This window comes from Electrophorus electricus, chromosome 21 (genome assembly GCF_013358815.1).
Source record: "Electrophorus electricus isolate fEleEle1 chromosome 21, fEleEle1.pri, whole genome shotgun sequence".
NCBI lineage: Eukaryota > Metazoa > Chordata > Actinopteri > Gymnotiformes > Gymnotidae > Electrophorus > Electrophorus electricus.
In genome coordinates, this window is record NC_049555.1 from 8,010,966 (window position 1) to 8,028,171 (window position 17,206).

The following is a 17,206-nucleotide window of genomic DNA, read 5'->3' on the forward strand; positions in this document are numbered from 1 at the left end:
GACAGACCCGTTATCAGCTGGTGAACTGTATCTTTTATATTTTATTATTTGAACTAATTACATTAAATTTGAATTGTATTTCTTACAGGTAACTGTTTCACATGAAACCATTTCACATTTCACTTACGACGACTTGCTCTATTCACTACGGACTGGCTTCTTAGGAAAGGTTGTCCCTACTAGTAAAAGTAGTTATTCTTGCTCAAATGTTTAGGTTCAACTATACAATTCCTAACGTATTATTTCTACATTTGGGAAGAGCAAAATTTTTTTTAAATCAGTCTAGTAGGCTTCTACCTGGCTAACTAACACTGGAAAAAACATAAAGTGCTGTCCAACCAAATATATAATAAATGGGTGATAAGAAACAACACTTTACGCTGTCAATTACTGTTACGAGTATTCAGTTTTTGTCTAATCTTGTGCTTAAAAATTGGTTGTTGGGGTCTTGAAAATTGTCCGGAATTTTACATGAATCAAGCGTCGCTTTAAAGTATTTAAGACTGATGGCGCCATCTAGCGACACTTTAATGTACTACAATGTGTACACCCAGCATATGTAAATCACAAAAATTGCGGTTGTTATTTATGTTGTCGCAAGCCTGCCTGTGTGCAAAATGTCACAGGGTAAAAGCATTTTTTGCTTAAACAGCACAGTTATCCGTCATCGAACACATATTTAACACAAAAGGGAAGTTGTTATTATTGAAACCATAAAAATACCCCGCCTGTTGCCCTCTGAATCCAGCTATTATGAAAAACCTCGATCCGCACTTTTGTAATGACAGCACTTTACAGTTACGGTAGATTATTGCTTGAAGCCTTGTTAATGTTTTCAATCAATATATAGGCAGGTTGTCACTTCCACAACTTCTGAAAGTCCTGTCTTCAGTTTACACTATGATCATAGACGTAATTTGGGGGATTTGACGTGCCCCCGCAATAATTCGTGCTCACACTACTTATATAATGTGTTAGGCTAGGTAGTGTGAGCAGTGTCCACCCCCCATAGACATGTAACACTATTAAATAAATGTTTTCCCCTACAATCCGAATTTCTGAAACAATCTATAGGACGATATCTGCCCCTCCCGTTGTTGCGGTTTTCATTTCTTTGTCTGTGGGAGTGGAAGGACCACGTTATGCCTTGGTCTCTGTCTGAACTCAGGCGCTGGGTCGAGTTACAGCGTTGCACAATAGAAGCGCTGTCCGCGTCTGAACCGATACAGCTGGGGCCCGGTGTTCAGCAGAGAGCGCTGTTTCTCCTTCGGGAGAGAGAAGTGCGGACAAGACGCCACTAGTCGGAATCCTTCTCGGCTTTTAAATTTGCACCGATTTAGCAAGACTTTTGTTTATAATGTGCAATTCAAGTATGACCAACCATTTTGTCAACATATAAGGGATGGCGACCACAATAGTAGCATTAATAGTTATCAAACCATGAAACATGAGTGGTTAAACCTAAGAAAACCTATTATATTAATAATATTGCAATAGTTGGACTTTTTCCTATTTACCATTTTGGTATTAGCTTTCTAGCCTATCTGCTAGAAAAATCTGCTTGAAGTATGTGTTAGAAAATGTTTATCTTCGGAAATATTCAAACCTAGACTAAGCGCGTGAATACACAGCCAACGGGAATAATCGCCGGCCCACACAGACAGATGCGCACGGCAGCCTTGCTTCTGACACGTGGCTTTCCTCTGCCACACGCACATAAAAATCAGCCCGCAAACACGGTGGTCTCCGGATCACCGAAAACATGTCTATTTTCCTAGGTGACCGCAAGTAAACACTCGGGGGCACGACGAAGTCAGGAAGGAACACACACACACACACACACACACTCTCTGTCACACTAATGCACTCGCACGCTGCACAAGGAGGAAATGAGACAAAACACTTCAACCCACTCGAGGCAACAGCCTCGCAACCTGATGAGGTGTCTTGCTGGGAGGACCGACCTCGAGTGCGTTAGTGGACTGGCCATGAGCTCCACGGCAGGTTCTCCCGAGTGCGACTCCCGTCTCCGTAAGTGTGGGAGGGATCCGGCGAGAAACTCACGCTCGCAGCACATGCACAGAAAGATAACACGGGGCAGATGTGCTGGGTCCGTGAACGGGTTCTGGGTTTTAGTTTAGGGTCTTAATTGCACAGCCAGGACTGATGTCAGTGCGCAGATATGCACAGATGAGCTGAAAAACGAGAGGAGCCCTTTCATTGGCTGATCACGAGACACTGGCCGGCTCAGTCTATAAACTGTGGTTCCCAGCGACAAGAAATATTGCCTCTTATTTTAGCCAGTACTGACACAAAAACGTGGGAACATAGCGAAGCGTGACAACCAGGGAAAGGTAGAAAATACGTTTAAAGAACGAACAAGGTTAATATTTTCACATTCTCAACAAACTAGGTTCCCCATCGACTTTTTGTGTGATAGCGAGGATAATCGCAAAGCAGATGTTGAACTTTTCACTCAGACATCTCAGCAAATGCCAAAACAAAATTAAATGCGTCTGTACACTACCAGACAATAACATTAATGGTATGAAATGGAACCAAAACTTAAAAACATGGGACTAGATGCAAGCTTACTGCTATCACACTTTATTAAAAATAGAAACATATGTTCCATAGTACTTCTTTTGATACAGACTACAATGGTCCACTGATATGCCTTCAAAAAATGAGTTACATAGTATAAAACACTCTCTTGCACAGAGTTCTTCATTTGGCCTAAATCCACTGTAGAAGAGTCTTCTAAAGAGGAGATATTGTGGCAGATTGTATATATGAAAAGCCCATTCATTTGAATACATTGTTTTGTACATGAGCTCCATGAACTTACATAGGGTTTCACAATTTTTTTTTAAATAATTAAAAAACAACAAAAAAAAAACAACAACTCAAAACTACTGCATGACAAGAGAAATATGAAGGACAAAAAAGTGTACTGTAAAGAGGTGGAAATAAACGCACATACAATCTTGTTAAAAAAAGATGGCACGTTTATTGCTACATAAATGTTATATACATATTGTGTTTTCTGTTACAGAGACAGAAAAAAATGGACTTCTTGCTGCTGGTTTCTTTTATTTTTGATGTCGACAATACCTTGGGTTTCGGACTGGGGTACAAATCTTTAAACTCACCCAACAATTCAGACTAGAAACAGAGATGCAGAGTAGATCCTAGAGAACACCGAGCTCGTACAATACCCCATACGCACTAGACCTCGAGCTACAATCCTACTTATGTTCTTAAGATGCTATTCATAATTTTTTGATAATAATGGACAGGTTATGGTAAATAACCGTACATTTTTTTTTTACTATCTAATATAGTAAAATAAAGTAAGAAACTTTTTACTCAAAACTTTCGATTTCAAAAATCTAGAAAGAGTAATATTTAGAATTCAAGAAATGTTCTTACAATATTATTGTATAAAAGGCTAACTACAGTGAAAAATAAGCCAAATGTTTTTTTTTGTTTGTTTTTTTAAAATCTTTTTGATATATTTTTTCTTCTGAGGGAAAACAGGGCATATGGTAAAGTCTATCATATCCAACATGGAGCAAAGAAAATAAACCTGGGAAATAAAGCAGGAAAAAGCGGGGGGGCGGGGGGGGGGGACGGACGGACACACGACCGATGAGTAGATGACGCACACCCTCGATCTACAGCCAGCAACGACGCAAGCACTTCAATACTGAAATGTGTAGACAAAGGCCTCAAGGACTAGTGGAGATCATAAGGGCATAAAGTACTCTCCACAGAGACCAGGGAAAAAGAGGACAAAAGGGACAGTCGGGAGTTCAGTCGGGAATTCTGATATTCCAAGACAAACCGATGCGGGATTTTGTTCTTTTGACTTTGTTGTGTGGCGGTTTTTGTTTGAGCATGCACGGAAGACAACAGACTGAGAGAGAAATAAACCAAAAGAAAGAATTAAGACCAAAATGTAAAAAAAAATGTAAAAAGCATACACACAAAATGAAGATGGTAACTAAAAAAGCTCTTCAAAATGGGTTTTGTTCATTGTTTTTTTTTTTTTTTTTTTAGGTGCTGATCTTGAGTCACAGCGTTTGAGTCCGTAGGGCTTTCTCACACCACAGACACTGCACTCCCACTCTGCTGATCACTGTATCAGGTACTTCAATGCTTAGGGGTTGGCAGGGCCAGGGGAAAAGCCATCCTAGTAACTTAGAATCATCTTCTATTTTCACACATGACAATATACGCTTTACTATGAAGCCTAGAGAGATGCTTTGTATACAGTTACAAATAAACATATAACATGGTTACTTAGAGTAATGATTTTTTTTTTTGGTGTTTTTTTTATGGGGGTTTTTTATGTTAATGGTTTTAGACAAAAATAAAATAACACACAAAATAAAGTTCCATTCAGGCCAGGTGATAATGTGGTCATCGTTTGGGATCTATTCTCTGATGAAACTATGCCCGATTCTCTGCTGGAGGTTAAGCATAGTACAGGTTCCTCTGCACAGGTACCCAAGCACGACCACAGCTGCTCAACTAAGCAGATACCAAACAATGCAACATCAGACAATAATAAAATGTAGTAAATGGAAATCTGCCATTTTCTTTTCATTTAACACTATATGGCAAAGGAACTGAAAGGACACGCCCTCATTTCCTTCAGTTAAGACACTATAAAATATGCAGGGAATGCAAGGGAATAGTAACTGGTCTGCTATCTGTAGCCTGCAGGTGACCTCTGACCTTTCAGTAAAGTTTGAGTTTGCCATCCCAGCCCTGCTTCTGCAACACAGCGGGAGGAGCAAAAACACACTCTCACTCTCTCTGTCTCTCTCACACACACACACACACACACACACACACACACACAGTGGAGTGTCTCTCCACTCTTCCCCTCGAGGCTATGCTCAGCCCATGTGTGGCTCGGACCCTCTGCTACACTAAACATCACATCACTAGGTAGTTTTGGCTTCTCATGCTCTTACTTGTGGAATGAATCTAACATAAATATAATTCATATATTATTTCTTACTTTCTAATTTTTATAAGAAAAAAAAAACTATCAACAATAAAAAAGGTAGGGAGAGGGGTCCTTCAAACTTTGATTGTATAAAATGCCACAGACAGAGTGAGAATCTCTGGCGCTGGGTGAAGGGTGTGGAGCGGGTGCCTGGGTGTAAGGGCCTGACACATGCTTCTCCACATACTGAGCAGCTGGGGTAGACTCGCTCAGATCCTGGCAAACTGAAAGATCTACTGAAGTGCCACTGGCTTCTCAAAGCAATGTCATAACTTTCCCTTTAAACATAGACTTTATAGCTATGTGACATAATAAATAGGAAAAAATAGAAAAATAAACAAACAAAAAAGAAAAACAATTGCTGTTACAATGCGTTCGTCAATTCAGTTTAGGCACAATGCAACTTCCACGTGGGGGGTGGAGGGGAGCACGACAGTCTCTGATTGGACAGATGTGACACACTGCTTGCAGACAGTGATATGTGCTCAATGGTGGGGTGTGTGTGTGTGTGTGTGTGTGTGTGTGTGTGTTTCTCTTGGGCAGAAATGAAGAATGATGGATACTGCCTGAGGAAGCCTGGCATTTCCCAGTTTTACTTCGAGCTCAGGGTTGCAGGACTGGAGATTTTCGAGCTCAGGATTGCAGGACTGGAGATTTTCGAGCTCAAGATTGCATGACTGTAGATTTTCACTTCAAGTGGTCTCTGTCTTTTCAAATTTGTGTCACAAGCTGCGAGTCCTGTCTGCCCTGGGAAAGCAGGGTCACCAACACTATCTTACAGATTCCCTTGGCTTCACTTTCATCTGAAAGTTCAAATAAAACAACATAAGTTATTCTAATAAACTGGATTATCTGAAAAAGCCAACCTGTTTTTACACATAACCTTTACGTATAAAGTTTGCATTTTTCACATGACATTGTACCTAGAATTGTAGAATTCTACTGATCAATCAAAAGGTGGAAGTTCCACATTGTCACGCACTGTACAACTGGATTAACACCATCAAGTCTGAAGCAGTTTGATGGTTGGGAGAAATGTGAGAGTTGGACCGGCACTGTTGCACTGTTCTGCTTCCCCACAGCTGAGAGCCTGAATGTCTGCTTACCTGCCAAGTGCTTAGAGGTGCCCCATGGGGTTGGCTGTGTCTGTGAGGCTGGGGTGAACGTTCGGATGGGTCTGCTGGGGCTCCCCTGACACGCCTGACACCTTCTCCTCCTCCCTCCTCTTAAGGCAGGCCGCTTTGGGGTTCAGGTTACGCTCTGGGAGGGCGAGACGAACGCACATAGCTGATTTTTGTCTTTTGTCATAAACAAGCCACATGCACTTTCCCCTCCTCACCTTAAATCTGCCCCCCAAAAGTTCCCCCATTTACACCGCCATCAACTTTATATTTTAAGGAAGGCCGCAAACAATGACTTCCAGGAAAGCCAAGAAGACTAAGAGATCACCTTTTGTAATACGAAAGTGCAATTAAAGTCAGCTAAGGGGAGCGCAAAGCCTCATTAAGGAAGCCCCGCCCATTTGTGTAGAACCCGGTATGAGTGGCTGACCCCTGACTTGCTGCTCCAGGCTGAGGATGACGGCAACGGCCTGGTGCAGGATCAGCAGCTTGGTCTGCGGCTTCTCGCTCTTCAGGTGCAGCTGGCACATGCGACCCAGTTCCTTGAACGCCTCGTTGATGTCGCGCACTCGCAGGCGCTCGCGAGCGTTGTTGGCCATCCTGCGCTCACGCTCACGCTCAGCCTTCTGCTCCGGGTTAAGATCCTCGTCCTCGTTAATGCTGCTGCAGAAAGTGGGAGGAGAGCGCGCCCAGAGTCAGCCTTCAGATGAACTGCTAGCTAGCAAAGCAATGCCCGCGAGAGCCGCTAATCTAGGCAGAATGTTACATCTGTGACAGGAAATAAATCAGTATACATGATATGGCTGTGACCTAATAATCAACAAATGATCGTATTGCCGCATTATGCTTTAATGATTATTACGGCAGTGTTTTTTGTGATATTGGTTGTTGTTATACTAACATGGCAGAAGGCTGCAATGTGTATATTAGCTGCTAATAAGCCACAAATTCTTTTGGGTGCATTATGAGCATTTTAAAATCACACATTCTTTCTGTGGCTGTTTTAATGAATTTTGGCAGTTGATTCATCAAATAAACAAAATTTTGATCAAAATAATGCAAGCCAGCCTTTAACCATGCTACATGACCACTGTGTTTTAATCTATTTAAGGAGTAGCACACTCCCAATAGGATGCAGTATAACCGCGCTATACAGCATTTGTCAATGTATATGATCATATGAAGTGTGTAGGACACTCCAGAACAGCAGGCCAGGACATGAGAGTGCTGTTTGAGTGCTGGGTGAATGAGACTTACCTTGTTCGAGTCCCTGCTCTGGGTGTCTTGATGTCCCGTTTATCACTCTCGTCCTCTGACTTGACGTCTTCGGAGGAGTGGTTTTCATGCATGTCATCTTTGTCCTGGTTCTCGATCTTCAGATCCAGGGAAGAGGCCACCTGAGCATCCAGGCCGCTGGCGAGACCTGTGTTTTTACAGCACGCACACATGCACGCGCGCGCGCGCACGCACGCACGCACACACACACACACACACACACACACACACACACACACACACACACAAATCTAAATAGCCTGGGTAATGTTACAGGTAAAACGGTGAAGTTGGGTCATGGAAACTGACATGGAAAATGGTCATGCATGAAAACCCCCACAAAAACATAGTGCTCGCTGCAGGCTCTCCTGTCCGTTCATCTCCTGCCAAAAGCATGTGTGTGAAGCGCTAAATGGGCTTTCGTGGTTTATTTCATTAGCAGCTGCGCAAATTCCGAAGTGGAGGTAGGAGCCAAGTACCTCTAAAGGTGTCGGCCTGGTGGTTGAGCTCGGTGCTGGAGGCCGGCCCGCTGGCGCCCTGAAGTCCCGCGTGATTGGTGCTCAAGCTGACGGCCTCGTCGCGATGGGCGGGGCCCTGTCAGAACACATGCGAGTGAGGAGATGAGCCAGAGAACAGCGGTCCAACATCAAGGGCCTCTCTGATCGTGAAGTGATCTGATCAGCGGCAAGAGGACCAAGACCATTTACATTACACCAGAGAGCAGACTCACAGGGCCCAAGCCTCCACTTCAAAGCCCAGAGAGGCTCTCTGTTCTGCTTCTCCCAGTACAAAGAATGACCTCTGCAGTCTAAACCGTATGCTCTCAAAGACCTGCAGCATTACGGGCAAGATGACTACCAACTCACTTCCTATAAGGAATGCTGTTGTAATATTTGCTTCAATTATTTCCATTATTTGTCATTACCCTGAATCCAAGTTGGTTACCTTTGGATAGAGATGTCAACTATGGCAAGACAGTGGGGGGGGGGGCTATTTTCCACTTTTCCTTTAGGAATATGATCCTAAGTCATAGCTGTCTTCTGTTAACCCTGCCCCCCTATGGCGCACACTAATCACAGCACAGCTCTCAACAAGTGTCCAAACAACTCTTTGTCTGGGTTGAAGGAGGAGTCTGGGAGGGGGGGCTGTTGCCTGAAGAAGGCAGCCATTTTCCTAGCTGAGTTTGATTACCATACAGCTGGGGACTTCAGTCTCACACACACACACACACACACACACACACACACACAATCGTCTGAGGCATCACATTTCCTGAGTTGTTAAGAAATAGGACTGAAAGAGAGGGGGAGGGGGGGAGGAGGAGAAAGAGAGAGAAACTAAAGACTAAAGCCAAAATAAAAGCATGCGTGGTAGTCATGCTGAATCAGAGTGCTGTTTTGGTAGGGGGAGTGTGTCTCACAGGGAGAGCTCTGTTGGGTGTGGATATGAACACAGTCCACTGGCAGCGTCGACACAGACTCCTTTTCACAGGGACATAATCAGGTCATCACACAACCACAGCACAGATCTGTCACCAAGCCTCATTCCACTCTAACACTCCTGTACTGTTACACACACACACACACACACACACACACACACACACACACAGGCATCAAATTCTCTCCTCAAATGGAGTTACAACCTCACACGCATTTGAGTACATCGTGTTCCGTTCCGATGAGCTATGTTATTGTAGCTGTGGGTGTTGTCAACACAGACAGAAGGGGTTCCCACAGTGAATCTATCTATACATACAGGTCATCTGGTAGGAGTTCTGAAATTAATGACAGTTAGAAGTGTACAACTAAATGATTAATGCTTTAGCACATCTCTGTACACAGAAGGGCCTGGGGCGAAGCCCGTCAACTGATAAAGAATAAGTCTAAACAGCTATTTTCATGAATGACTGTAAGATAAGATTCAAGCATCTTCAGGCTCTACATTTATCCTAAGGGCATGACATTGTGACTTTGAAAACACCTACTGACATGTAACCAGTTGCTCTTAGAAGGAATCTGGCACTGGAAAAATGAATCATTCCTATCTTTAAAATGTTCCTACTTTTCCCGAACGCAATGCAGACATTTTCATAAGGAAAAGAAAGGAAAACAAAATGGCCTGCATGGTTTCCTACTGCAGAGGGATTCAGGAGAGAGCACTTGCTTCCGCTGCTTCTTTCCCCACAGTTGTGCTCCAGCCTCTGCGCTGAGGGGAGCCAATGCGCTAACACCGGGGAAGAGCACTGGCTAATGTGCCGTGTTCTGGTGTGGCTCGCACCGGACAGGCCAACACAGGCCCCCAAGCCCCCAAGCCGGGGCCCGGACCGAGTCCCCACGGCCGAGCCTGCTGCGCCAGAGCTGCGCTGCGGCCCACCTCGCCTGCTTTTCTCATCCACCCCTCCGTCCCTCGGAGCTGAATTCAAATATGGGGGAGGAGACAGAGGAAAAGAAAGAAAAAGAGAGCAAGAGAGAGAGAGAGAGAGAGAGAGAGCCTGGCCAGTCATTACGCATTTGGAAAGTATGTGGGTTTGAGTTAAACGGCCCTCTGTGGAAAATGGTTCAGTTTCAGCACATGGACGAGGCTTCATTTTAAACAGGTGGCTCAGGCTTGTTTATTAGCCCGTTTGGAAGAACACAACGAGAAGTGCATGCCTTTCTCTTATTTCCTTCTCTGTTTCCAACTGACTCAAAGCGGACATGTTTAGCTGATTTGCTTAAATTTTGTTTAAACAACTGCAGCTGATTGACGGGGGGCTTTGAACTTGGCAGAAATAAATAAAAATGCTCAGAGGAAGCTTTGAAACAATTAAGTTATTATTTTCCAAAGAAAGTAAACAGGGTGATCCATTACCATAGACGCTGTCCTGCTGGCAACCAATCCGGACGTGGGGAAGCTGGTGCCGATGGCTGTGATTGGCCCGTTGTGCGCTTGTCCAAGCAGGCTGTGGATGTCACTGGGCAGATTGGTGGTGGAGCCCACAGCATGGTTCCGCAGCACATGGATCGCATCGTCTAGTCTGTCCAGGCGATCCTCCATCCGAGACTGGGATGGCGGGAGAGGAATAGAGAGAGAGAAATGGAAGGAGAGATCGAGAAAGAGGGAGAGACAGAAAGAAAGAGAGAGGACAAGGAAGAGGAGGAGGAGGAGGAGGAGGAGGAGAAGAGAGGGGAGACACAGAGAGTGGCTTAATATAAGAACATTACCCCCCCACCCCCCCCAAAAACCAAAACAAAACAAAAAAACGGATGAGTTTCAAAACAGAACAGAACAGAACAAAAGAGAGAAAAGTGAAATTCATGAGATGCCTGGCCATGTGAACTCAATGGAAGTCTCGTGTGTGTCCTGAAGCCTTGTGCAGGACACACACCACAGGAATCTTTCCCACTCACTCCTCTGGCACGTAATGGTATGGAACGACTACTTTTTAGCCACTAAACCGTTGACACGCCTGATTATCATAAGAAGAAAAAGAAGTAGATAAACTAAGTGATGGAAGGGAAAAAATGGCAGTATGATCAACTAGAATGGAAGCAAAGCAGGTGGTGAGGAGCGGCGGGCGGGCGGGCAGCCACAGGGCGGGAGTGTACCTCACAGACATCCTTTAAGAGGGACATGGCATCCTGGAGATGCTCATGCAGCTGTTGATGCACGCGGCTTTTCTAAAGTCAGACAGGGACAGGAGAGCAGTGAGACACCGTTACAAACTGACGCACAGTCAGGCAGAGAGAGAGAGAGAGAGAGAGAGAGAGAGAGAGAGAGAGAGAGAGAGAGAGAGAGAGAGAGAGAGAGGGGGGAGAAAAGAGACAGGCGTAGAGACAACAAGGGACAAAGAGTCACACAGAAGCAAAGAAAGGGTGCAAGGCATCGAACTAAAACCAAAGTGTGTTAACATCTTGGTTAAAGAACCAGTGATGACTGACAACCCTCTGGGCCACTCAGGGCCCTCGTGATCTCTGTCACTGCTCTAACAGCTACAAACAAACAAAAACAAAAACAAAAACAAAAAAAAACACAATTGCAGGTGGCATACAAAGTAGTGTGTCTAAATATTTATCTACACACCTCATGGTGTGAACGACATGGGAAGCAGGAGTAGAGGAGTAGGTCTGTGTGTGTGTGTGTGTGTGTGTGTGTGTATGTGTGTGTATGTGTGTGCGCGCATGTGCCTATGTGTGTGAAAAGTGATCCCTCTCGAGATTCCTCTCCCCAGTCAGCCCTGGAATTCAGAAGCTTTACTCTAATGCAACAGCTGCCAGCACGCAACCCCTCCCTCCTGCTGCACCCAGACCGGTCCCTCCTCCCCCACACAGCCACCCCAGCCAATCACCCCCCACCCCCAGCCAATCCCCACCCAGTCTTCTCAGGAGCGGACAGATGGTAGGAGACACGCCCCATGGGATAGGTATTGTTCTGTGCAGCCCCGCCCCCCCACCCCCCAACACCAACCCATAACATCTCCCTATGCCGGTCCCCAACATTTGTTGGGCCGGAATGTGTGTGTAACGCTAGCCCTGTGCCTTCCAGCAGCCAAGCACCGAGGCCCTCGGTGTCCATTAAAAAGTGATCAGTGTGCAGGGGGTGGGGTGGAGGTGAGTGGGGTGGAGGTGAGTGGAGGGTGTCCTCACCAGAGAGTGCAGAGAATTCTCATAACTTGGGGAAGACGGGGTCTGTCCGGTCGTACGAGGCCACTGCGTAGTAGCTGCAGAAGGGACAGAGAGAGGAAGAAGGAGAGAGAGAGAGAGAGAGAGAGAGAGGGAGAGGAAGAGCATGCAAGAGAGAGAGAGTCCAAATCTCATTTTACGTCCGGCACAATTCCAGTTATTCTCTGTGTGGGCTGTTTTCCTCTCGGGGTCCAGATGCATCATTTCCTATGACTGGGCTGCATCCTGCAACATGAGCTGGGCGGGTGGTACCGGGCGGGTAGTGGTGGGAGGGAAGGATCCAGCCCCTGCGCCAGCGTACGGGGCCGTGTGCTACTTCCGATCATTAATGAAGTCATGGCTAAAAAAGCCCGGAGAACAATGCGGGGCGCTGATAAGGGCTTCGGCCTGGAGCTCAGTGGCTAGACCCCCTCCCACCCCCCTGACGCACACACCCCCTACTCCAATCCAGCAACACTGGTTGATGGAAGATGGAAAATTCTAGATCCAACAGGATGATACTATAGCCCTCAGTCTTTCAGCCTTCAGGTCAAGTTATTCAGGTCACACATAGCCACACACAGCCAAACACAGCCACACACACACACATTGAACCATACTCCTAAACACATAGTACAACATCTTTTTAAACAGTAGGGTCTGGGCGTCCCTGTAAAACAGCACCAGGTCTCTCCACTCATGAAACCACAGAGGAATCGCCCGATGTATGAGTAAACAAACTATTGTAGCCCCCTTAATGGAATCAGTCACGCTGTAACGACGGCACCAGTGCGCTTTACTTTCTACGCAGGCATGCTGCGCGTATGGGTGCGTGCATGCTGCCGTTCAACGCTGTTGGAACCTTCTATAATGAGGATGTAAATTATTGAGGTCTGCTCTTAGTCTAAGTGCACTGATTCTGACTGGCTATAAATCAGCACTGCTCCGAAGGAATTCACATCTGCTAATCACAAATCAAAAAAAGAAATGGTCCCTCCTCCCTGCTTCCAACTCTGTATTCGGCTCTCCAACTGGCAAGCAAACAGCTACAGGAAGCCGCACATCACACAGGGCCTGTTACGTCCAGGTCAAGTATCCCTAATGGAGCCTGACCTAAATGAAATCATGGGGTTATTTACGTTAGCGCTGGGAGGCTGTAGCGCGTCCCGGTCCACCCTGCCTTCTGTCTGCGGACCTGCAGATCTTGCTCTCTCGCGCAAGGCTTCAGAGCTCCTATAAGGGGAGCGGAGAGGAGACTCCTGCTGTCTTTGTCCAGTGCGCCACCAGAATCTCCTCCGCCTTGCTCCCTGGCCGGGACTGTTTATGTAAGAACGCCCGACCGCTAAGTTCTCCCCAAAAGCTACAGGCAGGGCCCATCTGCGGGAATTTTCTTTCTTAAAACTCAAAAGCCCCGAGAAGCCGACTTTCATTAACAGGCTATTAAAAATGACTGTGGGGGCAGAGGAAGAGGGGTCTGTTCTCTGTGTGAGCATGTGCTGTGTGTGTATGCGTGCGTGCGTGAGAGGCGCACGCTGCTGTCCTCGTAGAGTGAGCTGTACTGGGTAACAGCAGCAGCAGAGGGTCAATGCTACAACCGTCCAACACTGAGCAACATATGGTGTGTTTGTGGTTAATCATAACATCATGGCACATTATACATAGTCATCTAAGAATAGCGCCTCCACTGACGCAAAAAAAAAAAACCCCAAACAAACCAAACAACTTCAAACGAAAAAGGCTTTGGACAACAAAAGGAACTTTGACTGCACATTGAATGGCTGAATGTGAAATGTGGTGGTGATTTCAGGCCATCTGAGGGAAGAACAACTGTGTTAGAGGAGCGCGTGATAAACGAGGAGAAGCTGCAGCAGCCTTTACTGGCATCATGCTGCGTGGAGCTGGGAGCACAGAGCAAGTCTACTCATTGCAGCAGGAAATGGGGTCAGGTTGGGTGTGTCAGGCACATTTTCCTGCTCAGAAGGGGGTGAAATGCTTAGGTTGGGGCAGGGGTTAACAGTGTTCCCTCTCCATGGCTACCATCAGCTGAGTCATCGCCATCTCCCTCCATCCTCAGCCCTGCCCCATCTCTTTCTCTACTGTAGTCATTCACTAAGGCTAACGGGGGGGTGCGGCCCAGGCTCCAGGGGGGAACAGCTGTGTGAGGAGCCGGACAGCAGCTGAGGCTGAGGAGAGGGACAGACATAGAGACACAGAGACAGCTGTCGCCACTACTACAACACATAGACACACACACACACAGACACACAGCGCCAAAAAACAACAATCTGGACTACTGCTAGTCCCAGAGTGTCATGCTCTGAGTCTTTCTCTATGTTGGACTGTTTTATGTGTCATCAGCAGTGACTAGCTGTTCCTGTTATTGTGACAGCCACTGATAACGTCTGCCATTGATAGAACCCTTGATAAAACCACTGATAAAGTCATTAAAAAGCCATTGATAAAATCTTCACAGCAGAAGGTTATTCCCTCTTTGTCTTGCTAAGCAGAACACACATACACACACTCTTTAAAAAAACATACACTCACACACGCACGCTTACTCGCACGCAGAAGGCAAAGTCACACAGTGGGTGTCAGCCTCTTACAGCTCAGAGGCCTGATCATTCATCAGTGAGAGCAGGAGGACAGTACATCACCAAAGCAAGACTGCATCAGTGGAGCCTTGCTTGAAGCCCTCACACACACACACACACACACACACACACACACACACACACAGTTTGTTTCTTCCATTCATTGTCTGGTCCAAGCCACTGATTTCGTGGCAGAAGGTGCAGTACCTCTAAAAATGCGACTTGGAAAGTGGGTCACCTGCATCTGTACCTCACTGCCTGCTCACCAAGCTATGCACACACATACATACACACGCGCGCACGCACACACCCAGCTCGTCCCCTCTACTTTACGTCCCTGCTCCTATAGCGTGATTCATAGAATCACGTCATTAGAAAACATCAGACACCCGACGATGTCGCTCAGTCAGTCTATGTTGAGTCTAATAAGTTCAGTAGTTCCCATTCTAAACATCACTACAGAGTAATATAAGAATGTGGTGAGATGAGCTGGAGTACTGAATAATACTTCTGATTCCTCAGTTTAGCCTCAGGTTAAACAAGATAAATTACATGTGTGTGTGTACAAGACAAGGCATCTATGAGATAAACCGATTGTGTATATGTTGTGTGTTGCAGGATGTAAGATGAGTGTGTGTGTGTGTGTGTGTGTGTGTGTGATGAGATGAGAGTACTAACTGAAGATGATGTGTGGATGAAGTGTGTGGATGAAGTGTGTGGATGAAGTGTGCTGGACTGCTCAAGCAGACTAACAGAGAAACCATGCACACTGAACAACATCAGGACATGAGTGTGTGTAGGCAATGGGGTGTGTGGATGTTTGTGTGTGAGTGAGAGAGAGCGTGTGTGTGTGTGAATGTGTGTGAATGTGTGTGAGAGAGAGTGTGTGTGTGTGAGTGAGGGAGAGAGGCAGACTGCTGCTCTACCTGCCCTTCCTGAGGGGCCGCTGGCCGTCACCACTGTACCTGCTGTGGCTGCACCCGCCTGGGCTGTGAGAGGAGAGGGGGACCCCACTGGGGTGGAGGGGTTAGAGGGGAAACTACTGCTGGTGTGGTCAGGAGAGTAAATCTGTCAGAGAGAGACAGAGAGAGAGAGAGAGAGAGAGAGAGAGAGAGAGAGAGAGAGAAAAAGACACACACAGAGAAAGACAGCGAGAGAGAGAGAGAGAGAGAGAGAGAGAGAGAGAGGGAAGAACCATCAGTAAAATCAGCCTTGCATCTTTAAACACAACCTGGCGTTCTCTGCCTCTTGGTTTATAGTCTCCGTTAGCGCCCCGTGGCCAAAATTGGCTCATCAATTCTGCTGATTTTACTGGCTGAGAGGCTATAAAAAGGCTCACAGCATACATATGGGTCTTTAACAATCTGCACGATCCTCTGTAATAGCTGTAGGGAAAAAAAAAAAAAAAACTTCCTGCACACAGTGCTCTGTGGAACACCTGGATGCCAGGCCCATTTCCCAGAATGCCAGGCCTGCTACCCTTATGCTGTACCCAACTTTCTATATACAAAGAGCATATGCACCACAACACACAAAATTCCTTGAAGAAAGAAAAGATCAGAGCACTACCAGAGCTAAAAAACTTTTTTTTTGTTGCCATTTTTTAAAAGCAGTCTAAAAAAGTTTCTGTAATGCTCACATTACATTATTACTGGAGTATGTCACATTAACATACTTCAGAATATGTCAGTCGTAACAGGTAGAATAGACTGAGAGACATTTTGAATGGGGAGAGAGAGAAAGAGTGAGTGAGTGAGTGAGTGAGTGAATATGTGTGTGTGTGTGTGTGTGTGTGTGTGTGTGTGTGTGTGTGTGTGTGTGTGTGTGTGAGAAAGAGAGAGAGAGAGAGAGAGAGAGAGAGAGAGAGAGAGAGAAAGCGAGGACACCATCATTAATCTCTCTTTGGGAGCTCATTAGAGTGAATGAGGCTGACTGTGTGGCTCCCGTTCTGAGCCCCTGTCTCATCTCCCGTTATGGATGAGAGGTAATAAAGCAGCTCTCTGGCCTCTCCGCATCGCCAGCCAGCCACAGCACATTAAAGCCATGGGCTGCTGTGTGCGCGTGCGTGACGGAGACAGAGCGGGGTTTCAGCGTCCATACCTGACCCGCCTCCGTCTCCCCATGCAGCAAATGAGCACTCCAGCTCACACGCTGTCCGGGGAAGGGAGGATGCCCCAGTGAGCACAGACATCACATCTTAAAAATATCCCGAAAGGCCTTCGTTGAAGTACATGTTTGGGTCTTTTGCTTTCTTTTCAGCCAGTCAGAATGGGCACACTGTGGACACAGCAAGCATTGACTCTAAAGTCTATGGGAAGTGTTAGGACACTTCATGCAGGGGATCACAAAGTCAATCTGACTTCCAAAAACACATCAGAATGTTGTTACCATCCTTAACCTTCTTATTACATTCTGCGTGCCTCACGTTTTGCGCTCCAAACAACTCTGCAAATCCTGCCGAAGGCAAATGCATCTTTCGGAAAAGCGAGAGACGGAAGGAGAGAAGGAGAGACAGAGGGAGAGAGAGAGGGAGCGTGTTATCTGACCTGCCAC

At 46.2% G+C, this 17,206-nt stretch overlaps 1 protein-coding gene across 6 annotated transcripts in view; it reads right to left on the bottom strand.

Moving 5' to 3' along the window:
* Window positions 1-2,591: 2,591 nt before the first annotated feature.
* Window positions 2,592-17,206, bottom strand: part of tcf12 (transcription factor 12) — a 74,932-nt gene continuing 60,317 nt past the window's right edge. For 2 of the 6 annotated variants that reach the window (XM_035520734.1, XM_027007389.2), the window contains 9 exons: window positions 15,580-15,721; window positions 12,045-12,118; window positions 11,007-11,078; window positions 10,270-10,461; window positions 7,896-8,010; window positions 7,399-7,564; window positions 6,572-6,804; window positions 6,127-6,280; window positions 2,592-5,823 (listed from right to left, as the gene is read on the bottom strand). In XM_035520734.1, coding sequence (XP_035376627.1) covers window positions 6,138-6,280; window positions 6,572-6,804; window positions 7,399-7,564; window positions 7,896-8,010; window positions 10,270-10,461; window positions 11,007-11,078; window positions 12,045-12,118; window positions 15,580-15,721 — 1,137 coding nt within the window. In that variant the 3' untranslated portion in view covers window positions 2,592-5,823; window positions 6,127-6,137. The remainder of the gene's footprint in view (window positions 5,824-6,126; window positions 6,281-6,571; window positions 6,805-7,398; window positions 7,565-7,895; window positions 8,011-10,269; window positions 10,462-11,006; window positions 11,079-12,044; window positions 12,119-15,579; window positions 15,722-17,206) is intronic. The other 4 variants (XM_035520738.1, XM_027007390.2, XM_035520737.1 and 1 more) reach the window with 3 other exon arrangements.